The sequence below is a fragment of the Polyergus mexicanus genome, unplaced genomic scaffold (assembly GCF_030449975.1).
Source record: "Polyergus mexicanus isolate NDT 795.1 unplaced genomic scaffold, iyPolMexi1.0 SCAF_9, whole genome shotgun sequence".
NCBI classification, from domain to species: domain Eukaryota; kingdom Metazoa; phylum Arthropoda; class Insecta; order Hymenoptera; family Formicidae; genus Polyergus; species Polyergus mexicanus.
Window position 1 is genome coordinate 2,507,116 of NW_027223329.1, and position 21,051 is coordinate 2,528,166.

At 34.3% G+C, this 21,051-nt stretch overlaps 2 protein-coding genes across 4 annotated transcripts in view; one reads left to right on the plus strand and one right to left on the minus strand.

The window, feature by feature from the left end:
• Positions 1-21,051, plus strand: part of LOC138936260 (uncharacterized) — a 383,952-nt gene that overhangs the window by 11,523 nt on the left and 351,378 nt on the right. The gene's annotated exons all lie outside the window — the stretch shown is intronic.
• LOC138936255 (uncharacterized) overlaps positions 467-21,051 on the minus strand; it is a 75,497-nt gene continuing 54,912 nt past the window's right edge. The window contains exons 2-3 of the mRNA XM_070301517.1: positions 20,755-20,858; positions 467-2,157 (exon numbers count right to left, since the gene is read on the minus strand). Coding sequence (XP_070157618.1) covers positions 733-2,157; positions 20,755-20,858 — 1,529 coding nt within the window. The 3' untranslated portion in view covers positions 467-732. The remainder of the gene's footprint in view (positions 2,158-20,754; positions 20,859-21,051) is intronic.

Genomic DNA, 21,051 nt, shown 5'->3' on the forward strand with positions numbered 1-21,051 from the left:
GATCGATGTAGAAACGATTTCTGCGAACAAAATTCTATTATTAATCTTTAACTTTAGAAATGCTTTCTGTCTCATGAAATGCATTATCAATGAATATTTAGAGGCCCTTGATATTTACAAGCAAATAACTTTATTTAATCAAATTATAGATAATTCTTTTTCGATTTTTGCATTTTACATTTTTATAAAAAAATTTCCATCATTTCTTGTTTTGTTTTTTTGAATCGTTTAAAAATAATTTTTTTCTATATAATTAAAATTTAAACGAACATCTCGCGTTTTAAACGTATCACTTATTGTCATGTTGTGTCTGATGAAAAGAGACACATATTTAGAAATATTGTGAAAAATAAATTTTTTGCCGACTATCGGATTATAAAAATTTTTAACATTTAAATTTTCTAATAGAAGAAATATTTTTGATAATCCATTTAAGTAAATTGGAAAATTTTATTTGCGTAAAATATAAAATTTATTACTTTTCGAAAAGTAATCTTTTCTACACTTTTAAAGTCGAAATATATTTTGATTTCACCGAAACCGCAACTACATCGGTCGCCCTTATATCGCGAGTATTGAAACTTCGGCACGACGTATGTCATACGTCACGCGTACACTTGTCGTACACGAATGTAGAGTGAGTTGTAGTAGAGTGGATTCCTATATACACATAAGTTTACAATGACATTCGCGTACAAATATCATCCTCCTACCATTCGAGAAACGAGGAGGTCACATTGCCAGTTGCTCTATAGGAAACCTCGTAGTTGTTCTCTGGATTGGCTCGATCGTACTAGACTCATTGTCTTTGCCGTCCTCCTCGTCGAGTCTGGATATCGCTTCCGTAGTCGACTCTACCATTTCAGTCGTCAGCTCGCTCGTGACGGTTGAGCTCGACTCCTCGTCAACGGGCGAAGAGTTGGGCAGTGAATTTGTAAAGTTTTCGGCCGACTTGTGCCAGAGCGAGGACGAGAAGGAGGGAACTGACGAGGATGGAGAAAGTTGAGGAAAAGATAGGGCGTACCACGCGCTCGTGGTTTCAGGAACTTTGGTGGTTGACGGTAGATTGATCTCGCTGATCGGCGTCGATTTCGATCGACCCGACGAACGCGAAAACGACTTCCCTTTCCTATGCGAGCTCATCGGTCTCGTGACGCGATTTCTCGAAGACGGCGGCGGTTTCCTACGGCCAGACGACGGCGAATTCGGCCTTCCGGCGGAGGAGGGAGCGGTTGACGCACCAGGAGGAGACGAGGACGAGGACGATGTGGTTGTCGAGACCCGCTGCACCTCGCCGGTGGGCGCTGTTAGCGGCAAAAAGGCCCAGACCGTGGTAGACTCGTACTGCTTCCGGGACAGCGGGACCCTCGTGTTCCCTCTGCTCGGCGGACCCCTCTTCTTCGTCTTTTTCCCGTCCGTCAAATCAGGCTTTTTACTTTGACTATCGGCGACGTTGACGTTTGGCTTTTTCGCGTTTGACGTCGATGCTTTGTTCTTACCGTTGTTGAGCGTGAGATTCCCGCCGCTGCCGCCGCCGCCGTCTATCCGCGACTTCCGCTTCTTCGCCGGTACCGAAAGAGCCTGACGTCTGCAGGCCTCCTCGCTGGCCGCCCCCTCGCAGGATCGCTTAGATTCTGGGCTGGTGATGCTGCTCATCTCCGAAGACGCGTCGATGTCCGATATGGGACTCGTGGTAGATCCCTCGATGACTCGGCATTGGGGACCGGGCTGCTCGCCCGGTCTGCACCGTCGCCTTCGCTTCTTCCTCTTCTTTCGTTTACGGCATCTGAACCTGTCCCTGCCGTCCTTCTCTTGATCCGGCAGAGTGGGACAGATGGACTGTTGCGCCACGTCACCGGCGTGCAGACGACGATGGCCGTGACCGTGATGCCGATGGCGCACGTTGTGCTGTGCGCCCAGCATCCGCCTCTGTAGGGCCTCTACCCGATCAAACGGAGCCATCTGCGTCAACACCCGGGCGTAGGCCGACAGTCTTCCGAGATTGTGACCTTTAGCTTGTACTCTCCTCGGCTGGCCGTGGCGATTCAGGCCGAGGTATAGCGTCTTCTTCGCCGTGGACCAGCGTACCGAGCTGTACGTATTGTAGTTGTGCTGCTCCAAGGTTTCGTTGAAGACGCAGTCCTCTGTGTATTCGCGCTGAAACGGAAAACGAAATAATATCTTCATTAATAGCGAGTTTTATTGCGTTGAAAGATAAAATTCATAAAATTAAACTCGTTTTTATGACTCTTATCGGATCTTTATATTTTATAACTCTTATCTGATTTGAAAACATTTAGCGCCTCATAAAACTGTTTGGCTTTATTTCTAACATAATTTAAGAATTATTATATGATTATTTTAATGGATTGTGTCTTCTACAAATTTATTTCTATTTTCTAGTCTTTTCTAGCATGATACGTTCACATCGAAATGTTGATTTTTTTTCGTGAAATGTAGAAATTTTTTCGCGATAAGCAAATATACGGAGCAAATTCGATATTATTATTAATATCCTCGAGGGAAATAAATTTTCAACCTAAATGTATAAACTCATTTGTATACACAAACTCAATTAAACACTTTATTTTAAGAGAGAAATTAGATTAAGAATTGTAATATTATGTTCGATATTACATAAATAAGTAAGTTTATGCTTTTCAATAAATTTTATAATAATAGTTCTAAAGAATATTAATTAAAATTGGTGGTATTGGAAAAATATTTGGTATTTTATTTTGAAAAGGGAATTATTTAAAAAATTAATTTAAAATTTGTATTTTATCTTACAACACAGTGCACATTCTTGCGAAAGAAACATTTACTACAATTTTATTTATAAATATTATTAATCGCATAAAAGAAAATAAGACATAAATACAATATTTTAAATATTTTAGTTATTTCCCTAAAAATATTATTCTTATTTATATGCCCTTTTTTTTAGTCACAGACTCAATTAAGGGTATTGCTTATATCGTGATGTAGACTCTCGGTACTTTGTTTCCATTTGGTATGGGCAATAAATGGACGATGCACATATGTGCAAAACGAGGTTGACGCCAGTTAAAGCGTTAATTTTTTAGCAGAGCATTAATTAAGGATAATGCTTGTTTTATGGTGACTTGCAGATTAACGGAAAGGGCAGTATTTTTGACAGAATATTACATTGTTTTTTCGGTTTAATCGCGCAAAGATGAGCGGTTCCATCTTCTTCATTCTGTTACAATGATATACGCGTGCTACGCATTCGTATCAATATTTTGAATAAAGAGCCGAAAAAATAAAAAGTTACAAACGGCAATTTAAAATTGCGAGAACATACTTAATTAATTAATTAATTTTTTTTAAATAAGTATATTCGCATAATGAATTAATCGATTAAACATTTTTAATAGATAGCTAAAGAAACCCAGCCAATAGAAAGGCTAAGAAAACCAGTTGCATAATTTCTCCTAACAAATATCTTGTCTATACGCAACGTGTGTGCATAAATATGCGCTCGAATACTATATCGGGCGGTTCATGCGGGGCCAAAGTCAATTTGTTTTTTACCTCGTATTTAACGGATTAGTAATTAGTTTTTTATTTTTGGCATGGATTGCCAAAATAAAGATCAATGTAAACGCGATATATTGAAAGTCGTTGAATATTATTAGATAGTCAATGATATATTATAAATAGAATGTGGGAAATTAATTTATATTTTTAGTGATAAGTTATTAAATGAGAAAGAAATGTTATAAACATTCACAAGCTCTTTTTGGAGCTAGAATTTTTATTTTAGAATTTTTTTTTTTTTTTTTTCAAAAACTTTTTGACTCGAATAATTTTGACAGCTGTTTTAGCGCAAGTACAGCGGATGATGCCAAGAATAATATACGCTGCTATAATGTATGCAAAAATCTAGATAAGGATGTCAAAATGTTATTTAATAATTATTAAGTTATAAATTTTTATTGAATTTGCGAGAAAAAAAGTAAAACTTCTTTGCAATTGAATTGTGATAAAGCATTCTTCTTTAATTTTTCTTTTAAATCAATATTTTTTTATATGCACAGATGATCTACTTTCTCTCTCTCTCTCTCCTTATAATTTATAAATTTTGTAATCGATGCATAATTAATTTTTTTTGGGGGGAATGTAATTTAAAAAATTCTATAAAAAAGAAAATAGATTTGAGAAACTGAGAACAAAACTGATTATTAAATTACACATTTTTCACTAGTTTTGCTCTATACAGGATGTCTTGGCGTTATCGGTATCGATACACGGATCATTAAATATCTGTTACCGGGTTATCAATTATTCGCTTAGTAAAGGAAAATAGCATAGCTACGATGGCCGGTCAATGAGATGCAGAAAACAAAAATAAAGAAACGTATAATCAATCGCGTATCCTTTCCGATTCCTCGAGGCTATTACTATTAATTGGAAAATATTATCTTCGTTATATTTTTACATATATCTATTAGAATGTATTTGTATACGATCAATGCTTTCTTTAGACGCGCTACGATTTTTGAGTCTAACCAGTTTTTTATTCAACTATGATGTAACAAAAACATAACGAATGTCTTTATATAAAAGATATTATCCGAGTTATTTGGGAAAAAAAAAAAAAAAAAAATCTCGAAATATTTCTCCATTTTTAATATTTACATTGAACTTTATTGTCACGTGTTATTATCGATTATGCTTGCAAATTAGATACTAATCCATCTATTTTTCTACTAATACGTTTTGGCGTCGCGCCCTTCTCTTTCTACCATTATTATAGTTAAATCGTTTCTTGCGCAGTGCAAATTATTAACGCTATTACCACAAGCAAGCACCAGTTTTTGCGTCGCTTAATTGATCGCTGGGCTCGTTTGTAAGATATACGATGCGGATAGGTGACATTTTGTCGATGATTGGTAAATTAACCGCATTCTCGCGCAAAAATAATTTAGCTGCTAATGATCGCGAACAATGTGGCTTTTTCCACGGTAGGATTAAGATAAATCGTTCATACTTATATCACGCTCACTTGTTGAAGAATCTGCCCGAATACCCGACTACCATTTTGTACTGGAACACTTTCGTGGTTCTATTTTAGTCTTCTAGAACAAGAAACCGTGCTCCCTTGCACTTCTGCACGCATCTGTGACTCTAATGATTGAAATTTTGGTTGTCACGAGGAAGGAGAGTCGGTCAGCTGTTAGCACACTGACTGAAACTCGAGATTCAAATCTCACATTAATGATGCCTATCTTGTACGTGAAATGATAATGTGTTTGATCGAGTTAAATCGCTGTAGGAATGAACAAACAAAATTATATACACGTAAATTTTATATTATTCATAGCTTTTATAACACAAGCTTCATAAATTTATTTATATGAGCAAGAAATAAAATTTATTTAATAATTATTTTACATTAAATTTTTACATTTCTATTTTGACCTTAACTTAAACAAATATATTTAATTAGTTCATAATTTAAAAAAAAATATATATATATATATTACTAGCAATTCTATAAGCGTGAAAAATATTTTATTTTCATAAATTTTGATTTAAGTTATATAAAAGTTATTTTGTTTTATATTTTAATACAATGACATTCTTCAAAAGATGTAATTTGAAAGCGCACGCAGCAGATGCTTCGTGTTCCATTCCGTGCAATTAACGAGGTGCAATCGAGTTGACGATAATAATTAGAGTCGTGTCATGATAATGAATTGCGGATAATTCTTTATCGCGTAATTACACAGCTGAAAATCATTGGGTGTGCGTGCACGTAGAATCAGTCATTAGAAGAGCCTTAAAAGTATCGCCGTATCATTTTTTACATTCTTTGATAATGGAACGCTATTATCAGTACTTAGAGAAAATTTGTAAAAAAAAGCAAGACTAATTATACTATAAATTAAATAAAAATTATATCTATGCGCGCAAATAATTAGCTTTTAAAGAAATATGCTGGAAATATGCCATGAAAGTGTATCTAATATTTCGCTTTTTTAATAATTTTTATTATATATAAAACTTTTTTATATCAACATCAAGAGCAGGTTGAACAAGTTTTTAAAATTTTCGAGTTAATCCAATTCTATAGTTGCAATAAAATCGATTTGATTAAATTCTAAAATGTCTTATGTTAATTTTTTTGTAGAAATAATAAATATCTCTCTTCACGTTTTCTTCTTTAATCGAAACGATCATAGATAATTGCAGGATATATTATAAAGATATTGCGTATCTGGGTTTTGAATCGGTTCTGGTAAAGGAACCGCTGGGATAAAATTTATTCCTGTTTCTATAATCGCGTCACGGTAATTTGTTATATATGGATAAAAGAAACGCGTTGCGTCTAATCCAATTAGCGAATTAATTGCGTTATTAGATACCGATTCTAGGAGGCTACGGACATCGCGCGTCAATAATCATAAATCATGGGATTAAATCTTTCGTTTCGATTATAGTAGTCACACACATACTTGCGATATTGTCGGATTTACATTTTCGCCAACGATTTTCGAGACGTTAATAGTGCGACGGTTATCATCTTATCGTATAATTTCCGTGCAAGAATATCACATTTTTTTTTTTCCGACTCGACATACGCTAATATACTAATTATTATATAAGGAATTATGAATTATCGTTTGATAATCGAATAACAGAATAATAATTTCACAAATACCAATAAAAATTATTACTTTCTTCTTGATTTACGCATATCTTAATCACTATTTTTCCGTTTATTCTGAATCGCGAAATGTTTATCTTTGCAATGAATGTGATCAATTATCAGTTGCATTGCTCTATGCATGAAAAAGACGAGGCTGTCAAATGATAGGATCGAAACATATGTATGTCACATGCACGCTGCACGTTAAACGTCAGACGCCGCGATCGTAATTTTACTTAGCAGAAGATTCAAGTTAAATGTGAGTAAAGATCAACGTGTGCGCTTCTCGGTTCCCGATATATATCAAATAGATGTTGTATAGTCGGAAGGAAGATTTGTATTCGCAAGAAAAAGGAACCCGGATTTTTTTCTCTCGCGCGTGACAAACAAGATTTCGTCCCACCTATACCCAAAACGCTTGAAACGATGAATTTAGCATACGGTCGATATGCATACATTTTTATTGCGATGTAATCGATTTACAATGTTACGGGAATCAAAATTCTCGAGGGGGAACGATTCACGGAATCGTATAGACAGACAGATCGGCGATCCTTGCTGTGAGAGTCAAGCGCAAAATGATGTTTGTTCCTTTCTCGATAAATTTTGATAAAGAATTTCTCGCTCGTCGTCGTCGTCGTCTCTCGAGACATCGTCGCGAGATATCGTTCGATCGGATATTCGAACGAACGCATTTACAGCCTTGGTATTTGGATACGTGATCGCAAGCTGACGCGACGGTGGAATCTCTCGAGTCACGCAGTGTATCCTCATTTCGATAACGTCAAAAGAAGAATCGTAAAGTACGCGAAATACGGCGTTAATCTATCACTCGAGATGTATTACCGGGGAAAGCGTCAGCGGTTCTTTAGCAGCGCGGCGTCGAGTAATCTTCTCTCCGTCAAATTGTCTTCTTAATCCCGACCGGCGGAGGTAATCGGTTTTTTTTTTTTTTTTTTTTTCCTGACATCACGTGCCAGACACGAGGAAGACCCCGATGAGTATCCTGCTGCGGGATGTTGGGAATAAAATTCGCGTGTAATACATAAAGGAGACTCGAAAAAAATATCGCTTTCATTTCTGAATATTACTAAATGTACATCAAAGAATGACAATGTTGTAACAAAAAAAAAAAAAAAAAATGAAATTTTATATGAGTTGTAGCATATTTAAATTATATAATATAATAGTAAGAATAAATTCTAATATTTTTACACTTGAAAGATAGAGCGAGTAATCGATACATTCTTTAATATCTAAAGTGAAATAATGCGTAATGTTTTAGTTAGAGAGAAGATTAATTTGGTACTATTGTAGATTTATTAAATATTACCTATTTTTTTTTTTTTTAATTACCATAAATTTCGACAAATATTCGAAACCTCGAGATTGCTTTTATAATACAAAGTCTATCGATTTTCTTGCCCATATCTCGAGAAGCACGAAACGTTTGAATGTCGCGTCCATCCGGTTTCCATCACGAGTGGCCATTGAGTCGGTCGATATACACGATCCCATTCGCGCGATAATTCCCGATCGTAAAAATCGGCAGAATTTCTATAGGACGAAAATTTGAAAATCCCGAGGAGGGAGCAAGGGTTATAGCCGCGAGCGTTCTCGGAGCAGGTTCCGCCTCCGTAGAATTATTTAGATATGTTTTCGAACGCCCACCAGTCACCCACAAGTTGCCAGTCGGCGCCGTCATTGTGAGAGAGGATCCCCCGAGTTCGTTCTTTTGGTCCGAAATGAGATGGAACTCACTCTCTCTCTCTCTCTCTCTCTCTCTCTCTCTCTCTCTCTCTCTCGAGAGAGAGAGAGAGAGAGAGAGAGAGAGAGAGAGAGAGTCTGTCTCGGACCTCTCTCCCCCACGTTCCGCCATCCGACACGGTCCTGTGCACGACGCATAAACGGCCGTCTATCATAATATTTGTGCTCGTGTCGGCGACTTGAATTATGTTGTAACGACTAGTCAAGAGAAGAGGACGATCCGAGAGAAAGAGTTACGTGTAACGGTATTCGTATGCGTGTATTACGGGAAAAGGGCGAGGGGCGAATGTGGCATCGTGGGTTGCTCGCACGGGCCTGATGTACGACGGGATCGGACGTAGGGACGAGCGCCGTGTCCGATTTTAACGAGAATCCACCCAGATTGGATGTTGATAAAATATCGAACGGAGAACTTCATCCCGAGTTGGAACCGCGAGAAGGTCGGGGAGAACGTTTCTCACGCATTAACCGACTATCGACTATCGTGATAAATCAAAGAGCGAGATTTCTACGCGAATGTTACGTCCGAAGCTTACGTCGTATACCGTTTTTGCTCTCCTTTATTCACGCACTTTAAGAATAATTTGAGTGGTAAAATTTTTTCCACGTTGAAACAAATCCTTATTTATAATATAACTCTTGATTTGAAAAGAATTATACAGAATCAAAATTGGAGATCTTCCGATTATCACCTCTAATTGATATTACCTAGTATTTACACTGCTTGAGATAATATTTTTGAAAGTAATGATCTTATATAGATAAATGAATAAAGAACATATCTGATTTGGGATATAATTTATGAATTTAGATGCATCTCCGTTACACGCACATGTTTTACGTTATATAAGGACAAAGTCGAAGATAGATAGGTCCTACTAAAACCTGTTCCTGAAAATACAATATAACCAAAGTGATACGAAACTCTTATTTATTATTTCATCCACATCGTTTTTTAACTTTGCATTTTAGAAATATTTCTATTTGATGTCTATTTAGACGAAAAATTAATTAATTAATTCATCATTAAATTTTATTAGTGCCCATGTTAATAAAATGTATTTAAACTATCAATAGACATTATAATAATTAATATAAGAATAATAATCAGTTTTCGAATTTAATTTAAAAAGAATTCTTTTTTTTATAATTTCTGGCTATAAAAATTAATGTTAGATTTAATTACATATATATATATATATATATATATATATATATATATGTATAAATATGTGTGTCTCGTGTATATATTTATAAATACTTCAATTATTACCCGAACGTTTTTTAATAACAATATTTTTTATCGTATTAATATTTGCAAAATTATATAAAATTATGATTTATTTTCTTAAAAATATAATTTCGTTCTTGGAATTTTCTCACGCAAATTTTAAGCAAAATGGCATCTAACAAATTTCTGTAAACTAAGCAGATCAATGTCAGAAACTTTGTAAGTTGGTTGAGTCGTTAAAAAAAAAATATAATAAAAACATCTTCGTGTGAGGGCGCGATAAAACCCCTTTCCGGAATATCTGTAGAGTTCACCCATCGATGACATAACTGACAGATACGGCGAGAAACATCAGTTTTCCATTGGCCGATTGGTCGCGCGGGTGACGCACATGTGCGCCAAAATCGTAAAAAAAAAAAAAAGATGTCGCTTTGCGGCGAGAAAAAAAAATCTGAGAATTGACTCATCCCGGGATCAACGAGTCTGGAGTCGCCTGAGTGTATTTATGTGCGACACCCTGTTTCTCGATAAGGCCGACGGCTAATTAAACCTGAAAGCCGGCCGAGCTACAAGAAACAACCCCCCGCTGTTGTTTGACGTCGAAAGCAAGGGTCGAGGATTGCTTTCGACCAACGTGAGACTTCGGGCTGCGCGTTCGATGCTAAATGCCATCATCTTAGGACTCATAATAACATTGTATACGATTATCGTGTAAAAGATTCGGAGCAGAATTATTCATTGTTAAGACTAGAGATTTTTGTTAAGATTAGGCGATTATTAGAAATTCGAAGATTTATTTAAAAATTCAAATAATTATAAATTATAATTGTGAAAATGATTTTTCCTGTCAAATTAGATAAATCTTATATAATAGAAGAACTTTTAATAAAGTACAAAATAAATAAGATGTATATTATTTGATCAAAAATGGGATTATTTATCTTGAATACCTTTTTTCACATTCTGTGTCGCGGATAACTAAATACTAATGATAAAATTCAAGTCAAATGAGAATAAAATCTTTAGCGAGCTTTATCGTTATTTATTCGGCTCGTTCGATTTTATTGAATCGTGAGTCGTCTAGACCAGAGCCGCGGCGAGAAGGCAGACTCGAATTGCTTTGAGTATTCACCGAGCCGCCATAATCGCTCGTGCTTATCTCCGCTTGGTTCGCTTCGGCCGCGTGTTAATTTATGTACATCTACTATCTATCGCGATGGATAAAAAGGTTGGTCCGGAATCGCGTCTCATCAAGGAAGACCCTGCGGCAGGGCTACTTATCGATTGCGTGGGCGGCCGGCTCGCCTCGTTACGCTCATATCTTTGCCCTCTTCTCCGCTACTTCGACGTAGAGTTTGTAGAGTTTCTCATATTGCGCGAGATCGGATGAAACTGGAGAAGGGTAAATACTGACGGGGGGAGGGAATTGACAAACAATTTCGTATCGTTTCGTGATGGTATCACAGTCGTAAAAGTCATTACGATATCAGAATTATTTCCACGGAAATTTTGTTCGCGAAAAGTCTCAAGAAAGTTGAACTGGATAAATAGATTGTAAAACATTCAATATTTAACAAAAAAAAATATATTTACATAAATGAAAAAATATATTTTTGCAAAATTTTTTATTCTGGTTTTCTTCTTGATAATACAATATGTACGATAAATTAACGACATAGTAATTTATAACTATTTATAGCTGTCCTTGATATTTATCATCTTTATCACATTTAGTTGATGAATAGAATGAAATTTATTTTCAATTATAATACATAATCAATATTTTTTAAATATATTTTTTACAATTATACACACATAATTATCATATATTACAATTATTATATTACAAATATACAAATAAAATTTCTAATATTAAAATAATATTGTGCTACATGCATTTGACTTTATCCGCAATAAGTGCACACTCAAACCAATCGAGAGTCGTTGAAATGGAAAAGTAAATGACGCTGTCTGATGCTCGCACTTCCCTTTTTGCACTACACCTCCAAGGTACTATCAAGCGTTTCATGGCGTTCTCGCTAGCGAATTGCTGGTTGAGATTGAGCCGAAGCCGCAGGGTGAACGAATTATGGGTTCGTAGAGCGGAAAATGGATGGTTTAACGATAATCTCATTTTCGAAAATTTCAATATAATTTATAGAATTCTAGCTTTTTTCGCAAACAGTTTAAAATCTCTCCGATGCGTTTTAAAAATAATTATAGCGAGATTAAGCGTAAGGAATATTTATATATTTTTAATTTTTTAATAAATCTTTCTATTCTTTTTTTTACTGAATATTTCTATTAATCAGTTCTCTCATAAATTTGTAAATAAAAAATTTATATATATATATATTCAAGAAATCGCGCTTCTTTTATCAAAATTTCTAGTCTGGAGGCAAAGATATCGGTAAATTGGAAAACGGCATGAGAGAAACGTGACTCACGCTAACATACGCAAAAGTGTCTCGAAAATAATCACCCGCTTGCGCGACTAAATTTCATTTATCTCTTATCCGAGTAATCTTCGCGACGTGATTTCCATATCCCTCCGATTTCCGTTCGCCTTTGAAGCTGTGCGGGCGCGGCCGAGAATTCTCAAAAATTCCACGGGGTACAAATTAAGTATTTAAGATAATTAGCCGGGGCCCGCGCGCTTCGTTTCTCGTGGAAAATCGACCGCAACCTCGCGGGCGCCGATGCTATCTTGCTACGCGATGCAATCTACTTCCCGAGAACTTCCTGAATCGAATGTGTGCGAGCGGTTTGATTTGAAAATTATTAATAATTTTAAATCAAACACAGCTTTCTATTAAATAAAGAGTAAATTAATTAATGATTAACATATAAAATTACCTTTTTTTTTGTCGCAAATTACTAAATAACATAAATAATAATGTCTGGAAATAATTTTATAATCTGAAATTAACAAAAACATGAGAATTGTAATCTTTTCTTATAATGAAAGCAATCGTAGAGAGCGCTGCCGTATATCATATATTAAATACACTTTGATTTAAGTGTTTCGTTTCTAGATTTACCCGCGTGTCTAACACGGATCGTCTCGTAGTTATTTCCAACTTATCCGTACGTTACTTAAACAATAATCATCGAGCTGTCTTTGAAGAAATGACGCGTGACGTTTCATACGACATAAATGAATCCTTCCGGCGAAAAAGCGATGCTTACAGCAGCCAATGCACATACACGAATTAATGCACTATATTTTTTGCATGTGAATTGATTAACTTATTATCGAAATAAATTAAGAATCAAGTGAAAAGGAATGCGTAGGAAATTTTAGAGGCAGTTATATTTTAAACACTTTTTATTTTCGATCAAGACGATGTAAATATCTGACATGATTTTCATTGCGTTATTAAACTACTGGCTTATTTGTAAAAATAAAATGCGTAATATATATAATAATATTTAAGAATCATTTGAATATCGAAATCATAAGTCGTCAAACTTTACGTAAGGATTATATTGTACATGGTTTCGGAAAGATTTTATCAACAAGAATGCGAGATGAACAGCGGACCAATTTACTGTCAATTTTCGTACAGTATAATTTAGCGTAACATAATTTCCCCACTACAATTTGCGCGAGAACCACTCGTGACTAAATTGAGGCAAAAATCAGGGCAAACCTCATTTTAATAAAACTATATATGAGCGAAGAATTTTTCTTACCCAATCTTTACAAGGGGATTTAACATTTACTTTGATTTAGTAAATACGTGAATAATAGTGAAAGAGAGAATATTATCCACAAAGAAGTACCCTCGGGGAAATGTTAAAAATTTTAGAAAAAATATATTCGAGACAATATTAGAAATTAATACATGTTCTGATATTCAAACAAAAATAGTCCTTTTTGTAAAAATATTTATGAAATTCAATTAATTTTTTTTCTCTCGTTCTTCTATTTATAAATTATAAAAACTTAGAAAAGTAAGAAGAAAATTTATACAATGTATTTATATCGTATTCATGAATGTTGAATCAGCTTGAACCTTTTATCTCGTTGAGAAAGAATTTGAAGTATTTATATCAAGATGCGACTATCTTCATTCAGACGTTTATTTTCTGGTTTCATATTTCTTTCTCATAATGTGCAAATGGATGGTGATTACAACAAGAGTACTCCTGTTAAACCTGACTTAATTGCGCTGTTATTTTTATTAATTCACCTTGTTGCGGGATGGAATTTATTCTTTCGCGCATATAACTGATGAGAAGCGCGAGATAATTTTGCGTTGAAGTTCTTAACACAAACTTCATCTCGTTTATCAGCAAGAAGTTGAAATATCGCAATCCTTCACGCGATATACGAGGTAAATGTATCGTAGATTTATTTACCGGAATGTATATCCTTCTTTTCTTTCACCATATATATATATATATAATAGCGAATATATTGAGTCATCATGTGTAATTTACAATAACAAAATAAGTTTGATATCCGCTCTTTAAGATTCATTAAACTCGGTTATCTTTCTTATTTATATATTAGCTTTTCCGATGTAATTAGTTTAAATATTTGTAAATTATATTATATATATATACAATTACTTGTCAAAAAAATTGAAGTGGCAATCAATCTTAAAAATGATTATTTAAATAATATTAAATAACAAGATGCGAATAAAAGAAAGTTGAAAGTGAGGAAAGAATTTTTTTTTGATTATTGTTTTGACTAAAAAAATTAATGAATCTAAAGATGTTTTTTATAGATCTTTCAAAATAGAATCCATTACAATTCTAAATATAATTAGACTTTGATATATGCGAGGACAGTCGCGACATTTTTTTGACAATGACAAAACGACTGTCATCTAGCAATATATCATTGTAAGCTCACAAATGCTCTTCGTTCTCGGAAAATCACGAGAAGAAAGAGAGAGAGAGAGAGAAAGAATATCTTCCCTTTCTGTAATGATACGTCGCATTTACTCGTACTTGCCCGCCTATTTGCCGTAATCATTTTCCGTGCAAGAATTTAAAAGGAGAAGTAAATTCAAAGTGGTAGGTGCTGAGTAGTCACTAGATTACTGGAGAATCGCCTAAGTGTTATAGCCAGTTACAGAACGTCTTGGATTCGAGTTCAGAGTACAGTGGTAGTCCGAGTACCTTTTTAAAACTAATCGGCTTTTTTCTCCGCTTTTCCATTATTCTTGAAAACGCTTTGGTGTGAAAACTAATCTCGATAATCGTACTCATGTTTTACAAATACTTTAATATATCCTGATTTGTGGCTAATAAATACATACTTGTACTCTAATAATTATGCATAATCGATGAAAATAATAAACTTAGTCTATCAATATTAGATTAAGATTTCATTGAATTGAAATTAAATAAGTAATAGACAAAATTTTATCTGTTTGTATCGTAGAAATTATTTTATCAAAATTTTTGATCGTTCAAGATTTTTGAAAATGATCATCGTTATAAACCACCATCATTGTAAAGAAGTTATTATATGATCGCGTAGCTCTTTCAATCTTACAGATAGAAGAAAGAAGTGTTTAAATATAATTAAATGCAGCATTCGATTATCAAATGAATGAGAAGTCTCATCTCTGAAACGCGAATCAATGTCATGCAGAGGATATTGCGATTATATATAATATTTAAAATATATAATATTTTTTATATACAAAATTACATTTCATTAAGGTGATATATAAGATGGATCGTTATTTTGCAAACAATCTCACAATATTACAATATATGTAATGTGATATAATGTCAGATTTATATTACATGAAAATATATTTACACACATCAACCGTGGAAAAAAAGTGCGTAAGGACGTAAGGACGAAGAATATCAAGTAACAAGGCAATATTTAAAATTATAAACACGCGATATGGCGCCTCTAATTATGGTTACGCCATATCGGAGATACCGATCTTGCGTCCGTCTAAATTGGGATTTTTTCGGGATCGACCGCGAAGGAGAGAGAACGTACGCGTCGCGCGTGAGAGTTCGTTTAACTTTCAAATTGACCCCGATTTAAACCGCAAAAGGGATGCCTCGTCGGCATCCTTTGATTTGGTAGACACGACTCTTCGGCGGATCCAATTTGCCGGTGAGGTGTGAAGCGATGTTTCGGTCGTTCGGATTTTTAGAGGAGGAGGAAAGTGGATACGTAAGTTGCCTTGGGGATGTACGATGATGCCGAAATTATTCATAAGGGTAAAAACTTTTATGAAAGACAAGACTTTTATAAAAGGCCTCACTTTTTTTTAATAAAGACGATGATTATTCAAGTATCTTGTTTTGTTACATTTTACAGTGTGACAAACTAATTTTTATTCAATATTATTTTATTACATTATATTATTTATTCTGAATATTTTCTTGCTTAATTTTTCTTTTCATACTTCTCTTTTCTTTTTATCCTTTGTATTTATATCTTAGAGTATTATAACAATTAACACAATTTCTAAAATTTTTTGAATTCAACTATCCACGATTATTTTATATTCTGCAGAATACAAGTTTCAGTGAATGCGCGGTAGTTTAAAAATTAAAAATTTACACTGACATGAAACAGTGCGATTATCGAGTTACGTTTTTGTTTGATGCTTGTTACTTCTCACGTAAGAAAAAGAAATCACAACAATGATCATAACGACTTTAGAATTACATCAATCTTCATACTCGCAAATACCGAGTATTTCAGAATTCCATTCGTTGATCTTTGCTACATAAATCTTGGAATTTATTTGTATGCCGGATTAACGATTACGGCGAATCGAACGAGTTTGACGCAAGCGAGCACGTGTTCGACTCAACGACTGCAATGACGATGACGACGATGGCTAGATCCCGCGAGGTTTTTCGGGAAACTTTGGGATCTAGGTATCCTCGACCTAACGTAACATATCATAGCGAGGACTTCCTTCGCATCTTCCATTTGCATCCGCTGGTAGGCTTCAGGTTAGACCGATAATCACAGACAACCGGACGGCTTTCTCGGGCTGCCCGTTCGCGCTTCACGCTTCCGATTAACCGCCGAGTGTTTCGCATTCCGCGGGTTGCTTCTTATGCTGCTTCGTCCCGGCACGGTGGCGAAGCAGTTCCTAAACTACGTGCTCGAATTTTAGCACTGACATACATACGTAACATCGACGTGACGGAAAATGATCAGTGCTTATTAATAAGACAAATTTTAAGATTTCGCTGTTTTTTTGTTATAGTTTGGGTGATATAAGTTGGGTGGCATAAGTTCGTGCCCGATTTAAATATAAACTTCAATAGATTATATTTTAGAGATAACACTTTTATTAATCAATTATATAGTCTCCATTCTTTTCTACAATGGTTTTCCAACCATCTATAAGCTTGTCGATTCCATTTTTGAAGAAAGAACTTGGTTTTTCTTGAAAAAAGTTTCTAAGGTGGTTTTCGACAGCTTCCTCGGAATTGAGATTCTTGCCATTTAAACTATTCTGCAAAGACCGGCACAGATAAAAATCTGAAGGCGCAATATCTGGAGAATATGGCGGGTGCTGCAGAATTTCCCATTGCAACTCCTGCAATTTTCCTGCAGCTTATTCCTTTCAGTCAGGAGATGCGGCACCCACGTAGCAAGCTTGGAAATGTATCCAAGCTTTTTTAAATGACGAAAAGCGGTTGAATTATCGATGTTCAGCCTCTCAGCAATATCGTCAGTTGTAATCCTTGGGTTTCTTTCCACTAAGGCATGCACAATGTCATCATCGATGCCAGAAGGCCGTCCAGAGCGGGGTTGATCCTCCATGTTGAAATCACCATTTCGAAATCTGCCAAACCACTTTTTGACTGTTCGGAGAGCAGGAGCGCGGTCCAAATAAACGTTTTGAATATTTTTTTCTGCAATCCCAACACTCACGCCTTTCCGAAATTCATATAGCATTACATGCCGCAAATGCACCTTTTCGTTCTCCATTTTTAATGATTTCTCTTATGCACAAATGTGGACTTATCTGAACAATATCTGACGCTAAATTGACATAAGACAACGTCATCTATTCGGTGTAAGCAACAATTACCACACGAAAACAATAGAACTTCGCCATGCAGTAACTTAATGCCATCTATGAAAATCGGGCACGAATTTATGCAATCATCCAATATCTCATAAATGATTAGTAATCAAAGGTAATTGTAAAATAAAATAATAACATTTTGTGAACGCCATTATCCATCGATTAAGTTGTCTCTTTCACAATTACAGATTTTATAGTTTTCGCAAAATATAGTATATATATGATACTGTTAATTTTCAGTGTGAGTGGTTCTTAGGGTATGATTTCTCGGAAAATCACACTGGAATCTCAGGAATGTAAGAAACATTTGTTAAGGCTTGAATAAAAATAGCGATAAAAAATTCGACGCTAGATGTAAACATGCGTGCATCGGAGAAACGAATCTAAGGAGAAATGCGATATTTCCTTTATCCTTTAATTATCTTCCACGCAATGTAAACAGGAAATAAAACCAATCAACCTAATCATAGATAAAGATATGCCCGGCATGTCGGTAGATTATACGCCTGGTATGAATGAGACGATCATTTAAAGTCACACCAAAAAGAAGCATCGATGCTTGGAATCGACGATTAATTGTTAAGTTTGTATGTCGGGATCGCTATGCAATAAGACTGAAATTGATTGGCGATTCTCGAGATAAAACGAGATTACTTTCGTCTCGCGTACAACGAAACGTCGAGTGTCGGAAGTGAAATGTATGTTTAATAGCATATTTTCGTATATTTAATAATTTAATTTCTTGCTTATTAATTTCGAATTGGAAATTTTTAACAAATTCTTTTTTCAAACTTATTTTTCAATTTGTTAAATTCTTATTTGACACTTATTCGAACTAAACTTCAAGCTAAACTATCAATGCTCTAAACTTTTTTATAATTTTACTGCGGAGCGCATCATATACTTTATTGTATCAATATGTATTAATATCTCTTTTTTCATTTATAATTTTATTTTAATATTTTTTATTTAATAATTAAATTAATATTTAAAAAATTTATTTTTCTCGTTGAAAATAATTTAATAAATTTTTGCACAGAAAGAAGAATGTCGAAAAATATACAAAATTTTTATATTCCATCGCACATTATATACGAATAAGCAATAGATAATTTTAATTTATTCGACATTTAATGACTATTTCTCTTTAAAATTTTAATATATCCTTTAATAGCAACAAAAGAGCGATAATAGCAAGTACCTGGATCTTCTGTTTGAATTTTTCAGAATGCGTAGTAGAGTTTCATATTTGTCTCGTAACAACGAAGCATCATCTCACCCTTAATTTAATTCCTAATACACGCGATTGAGATTGAGACAAAGTTCACGATTTCTGAGATATTTTCTATAAGGAAAAAACGATTATTATAAAAATATCGGCGGATTAATGTCACACTCCGATATGCCGATCATAAACGTCTTTCCATCTATAATTTTCTTAGGTTGCCACTATATAATTTTTGCTATAATCAGTCAATTTTAATGCACATTGCGCGTCTTATAATCGATTTATAGCTTTCGAGGTGTTTTCGAAGATAAAAGCGTATTCCTTCCGTTACTGTTGGCATTTCTTTTTTTTTTTTTTCGAAACTCCGATTTAACTGGTCAGGCGTGTATCACATATATTTTATATTCATGAAGTCTTATGGGCTGTAATTAAGTTAGAATTTTCCAGTTGATTGAGCAATTGAGAAAGTTTTTTTCGAGTTTTGTCGATCCGCGGAAAAAGCCGCAGGGTATAATTGGTATCGGATAGAATTTATGACCGGAAAATGTATGATTTAATTAAGGGCTTCTCTCTACATATTTTCGTATCTAAAATATTTATACACGATTTTTCACAATAACGTAATTAGTACTCCGGCTAATTGTAAATTATATAATTATTAACGCGAGTAAAATTATAACATTTCTATAAATTACGTAATTACAATCTTTGCAATATTATTAGCTTTAGTGTCTAGAGCTTTCTTTAAACAGAGATCAACTATTGAAATATGACAATCTATTTACATGAAATTTTCGGCTTACAATTAGCCGACATCATTTCTTGATTCAAGCGAAATATATTTGGTTCTCGAGATTTTTTGTTTTAATTCGCGATTTTTATTGCATTTTCAATATAATATCATGTCAACATAAATAAAAGTGAGATGCTTACTGAGAGAGCTTTATAATTAAGTTAGAGTTTTATATTCCAACTATCGTCGACGTATATCGGTATGGAAGCGAACGAAGCTTTCGTGCGCTTATTAACATCAAATTACAATCGCCAAGGGTGTGATTATGACACGATTCTTCTTCGTATGTTCGAAAGAACGAGCGTGCGGAGAACAGGTTGATTATAAGCAGTCATCGATCGAGAGGCACATTTTTCATTGGCTCTCGTTACACCTTCTGTTTATCCTTACGAGCGCGTGTACTTCGATCGTAACATCAGCTTGCGGCCAAACAGATATAATGAATAGGAAATATTTTGAAAGCCGGAGATTAAAATGTATATCCCGAGAGAGCAACGCGCCGTGTACCTAACGCTATATATGTATAACATATTTAATAAGGATTTAATATAATTGTAATAATAATTGTAATATAATTAATTAATTTATTTATTATCTAATAACAGTAATGTGGCATTTATTTTAACAGATACGGGAAGATTGAGAGAAAAGAAAAAAGTTTGTTTGCGATGTTATTTTTTTAAAGCGTTGAAATCACTATCATCTATAAAATATAACGCCTAATTATATATATATATATATCTTTCTTTTTTATATATAAACGTAGTGTTTTTTCTCTCTCTTTTTTTTTTAATTAAACACTTATAGCTTTATTTGCAATGCTTGAGAGACAATAAGAAATATAATTTAATATTATTTACAATAAGAAATACAATTTCCATTTATATCCAGATTTCTGTGCGATATTCTTTTTTATATTTTGCACTGTGAAAATACTCGGGAAATGGGATCTTTGCGCATCCGCGTTAAATAAAAATAGATAAGTTTCCTTTCAAAAAGAAAGAATTTACTTACCGAGCCGTAAAGTAGACCGCAAGAATCCATACAGAGGTACAGGCAGGTCGCTACGCCTTGAATTCTTAATTGACCTCTCGATATCGATGTTCTTTGAAAAATCGCTGAAACAGATAATATAATTGTCTCGTGAATTTTATTTAGTTAGTTTTTTTTTTATAAGGTTTATTTATTATGACAATAAGTGATCTCTAATCGTTCGCGACGATACATATTTCTCGAATACAAATATAAAATCCAACAGCATAATCGGACGAGGAAGAAACAGGTTCTCCGAATGTTTTAATCCGTCGAGTC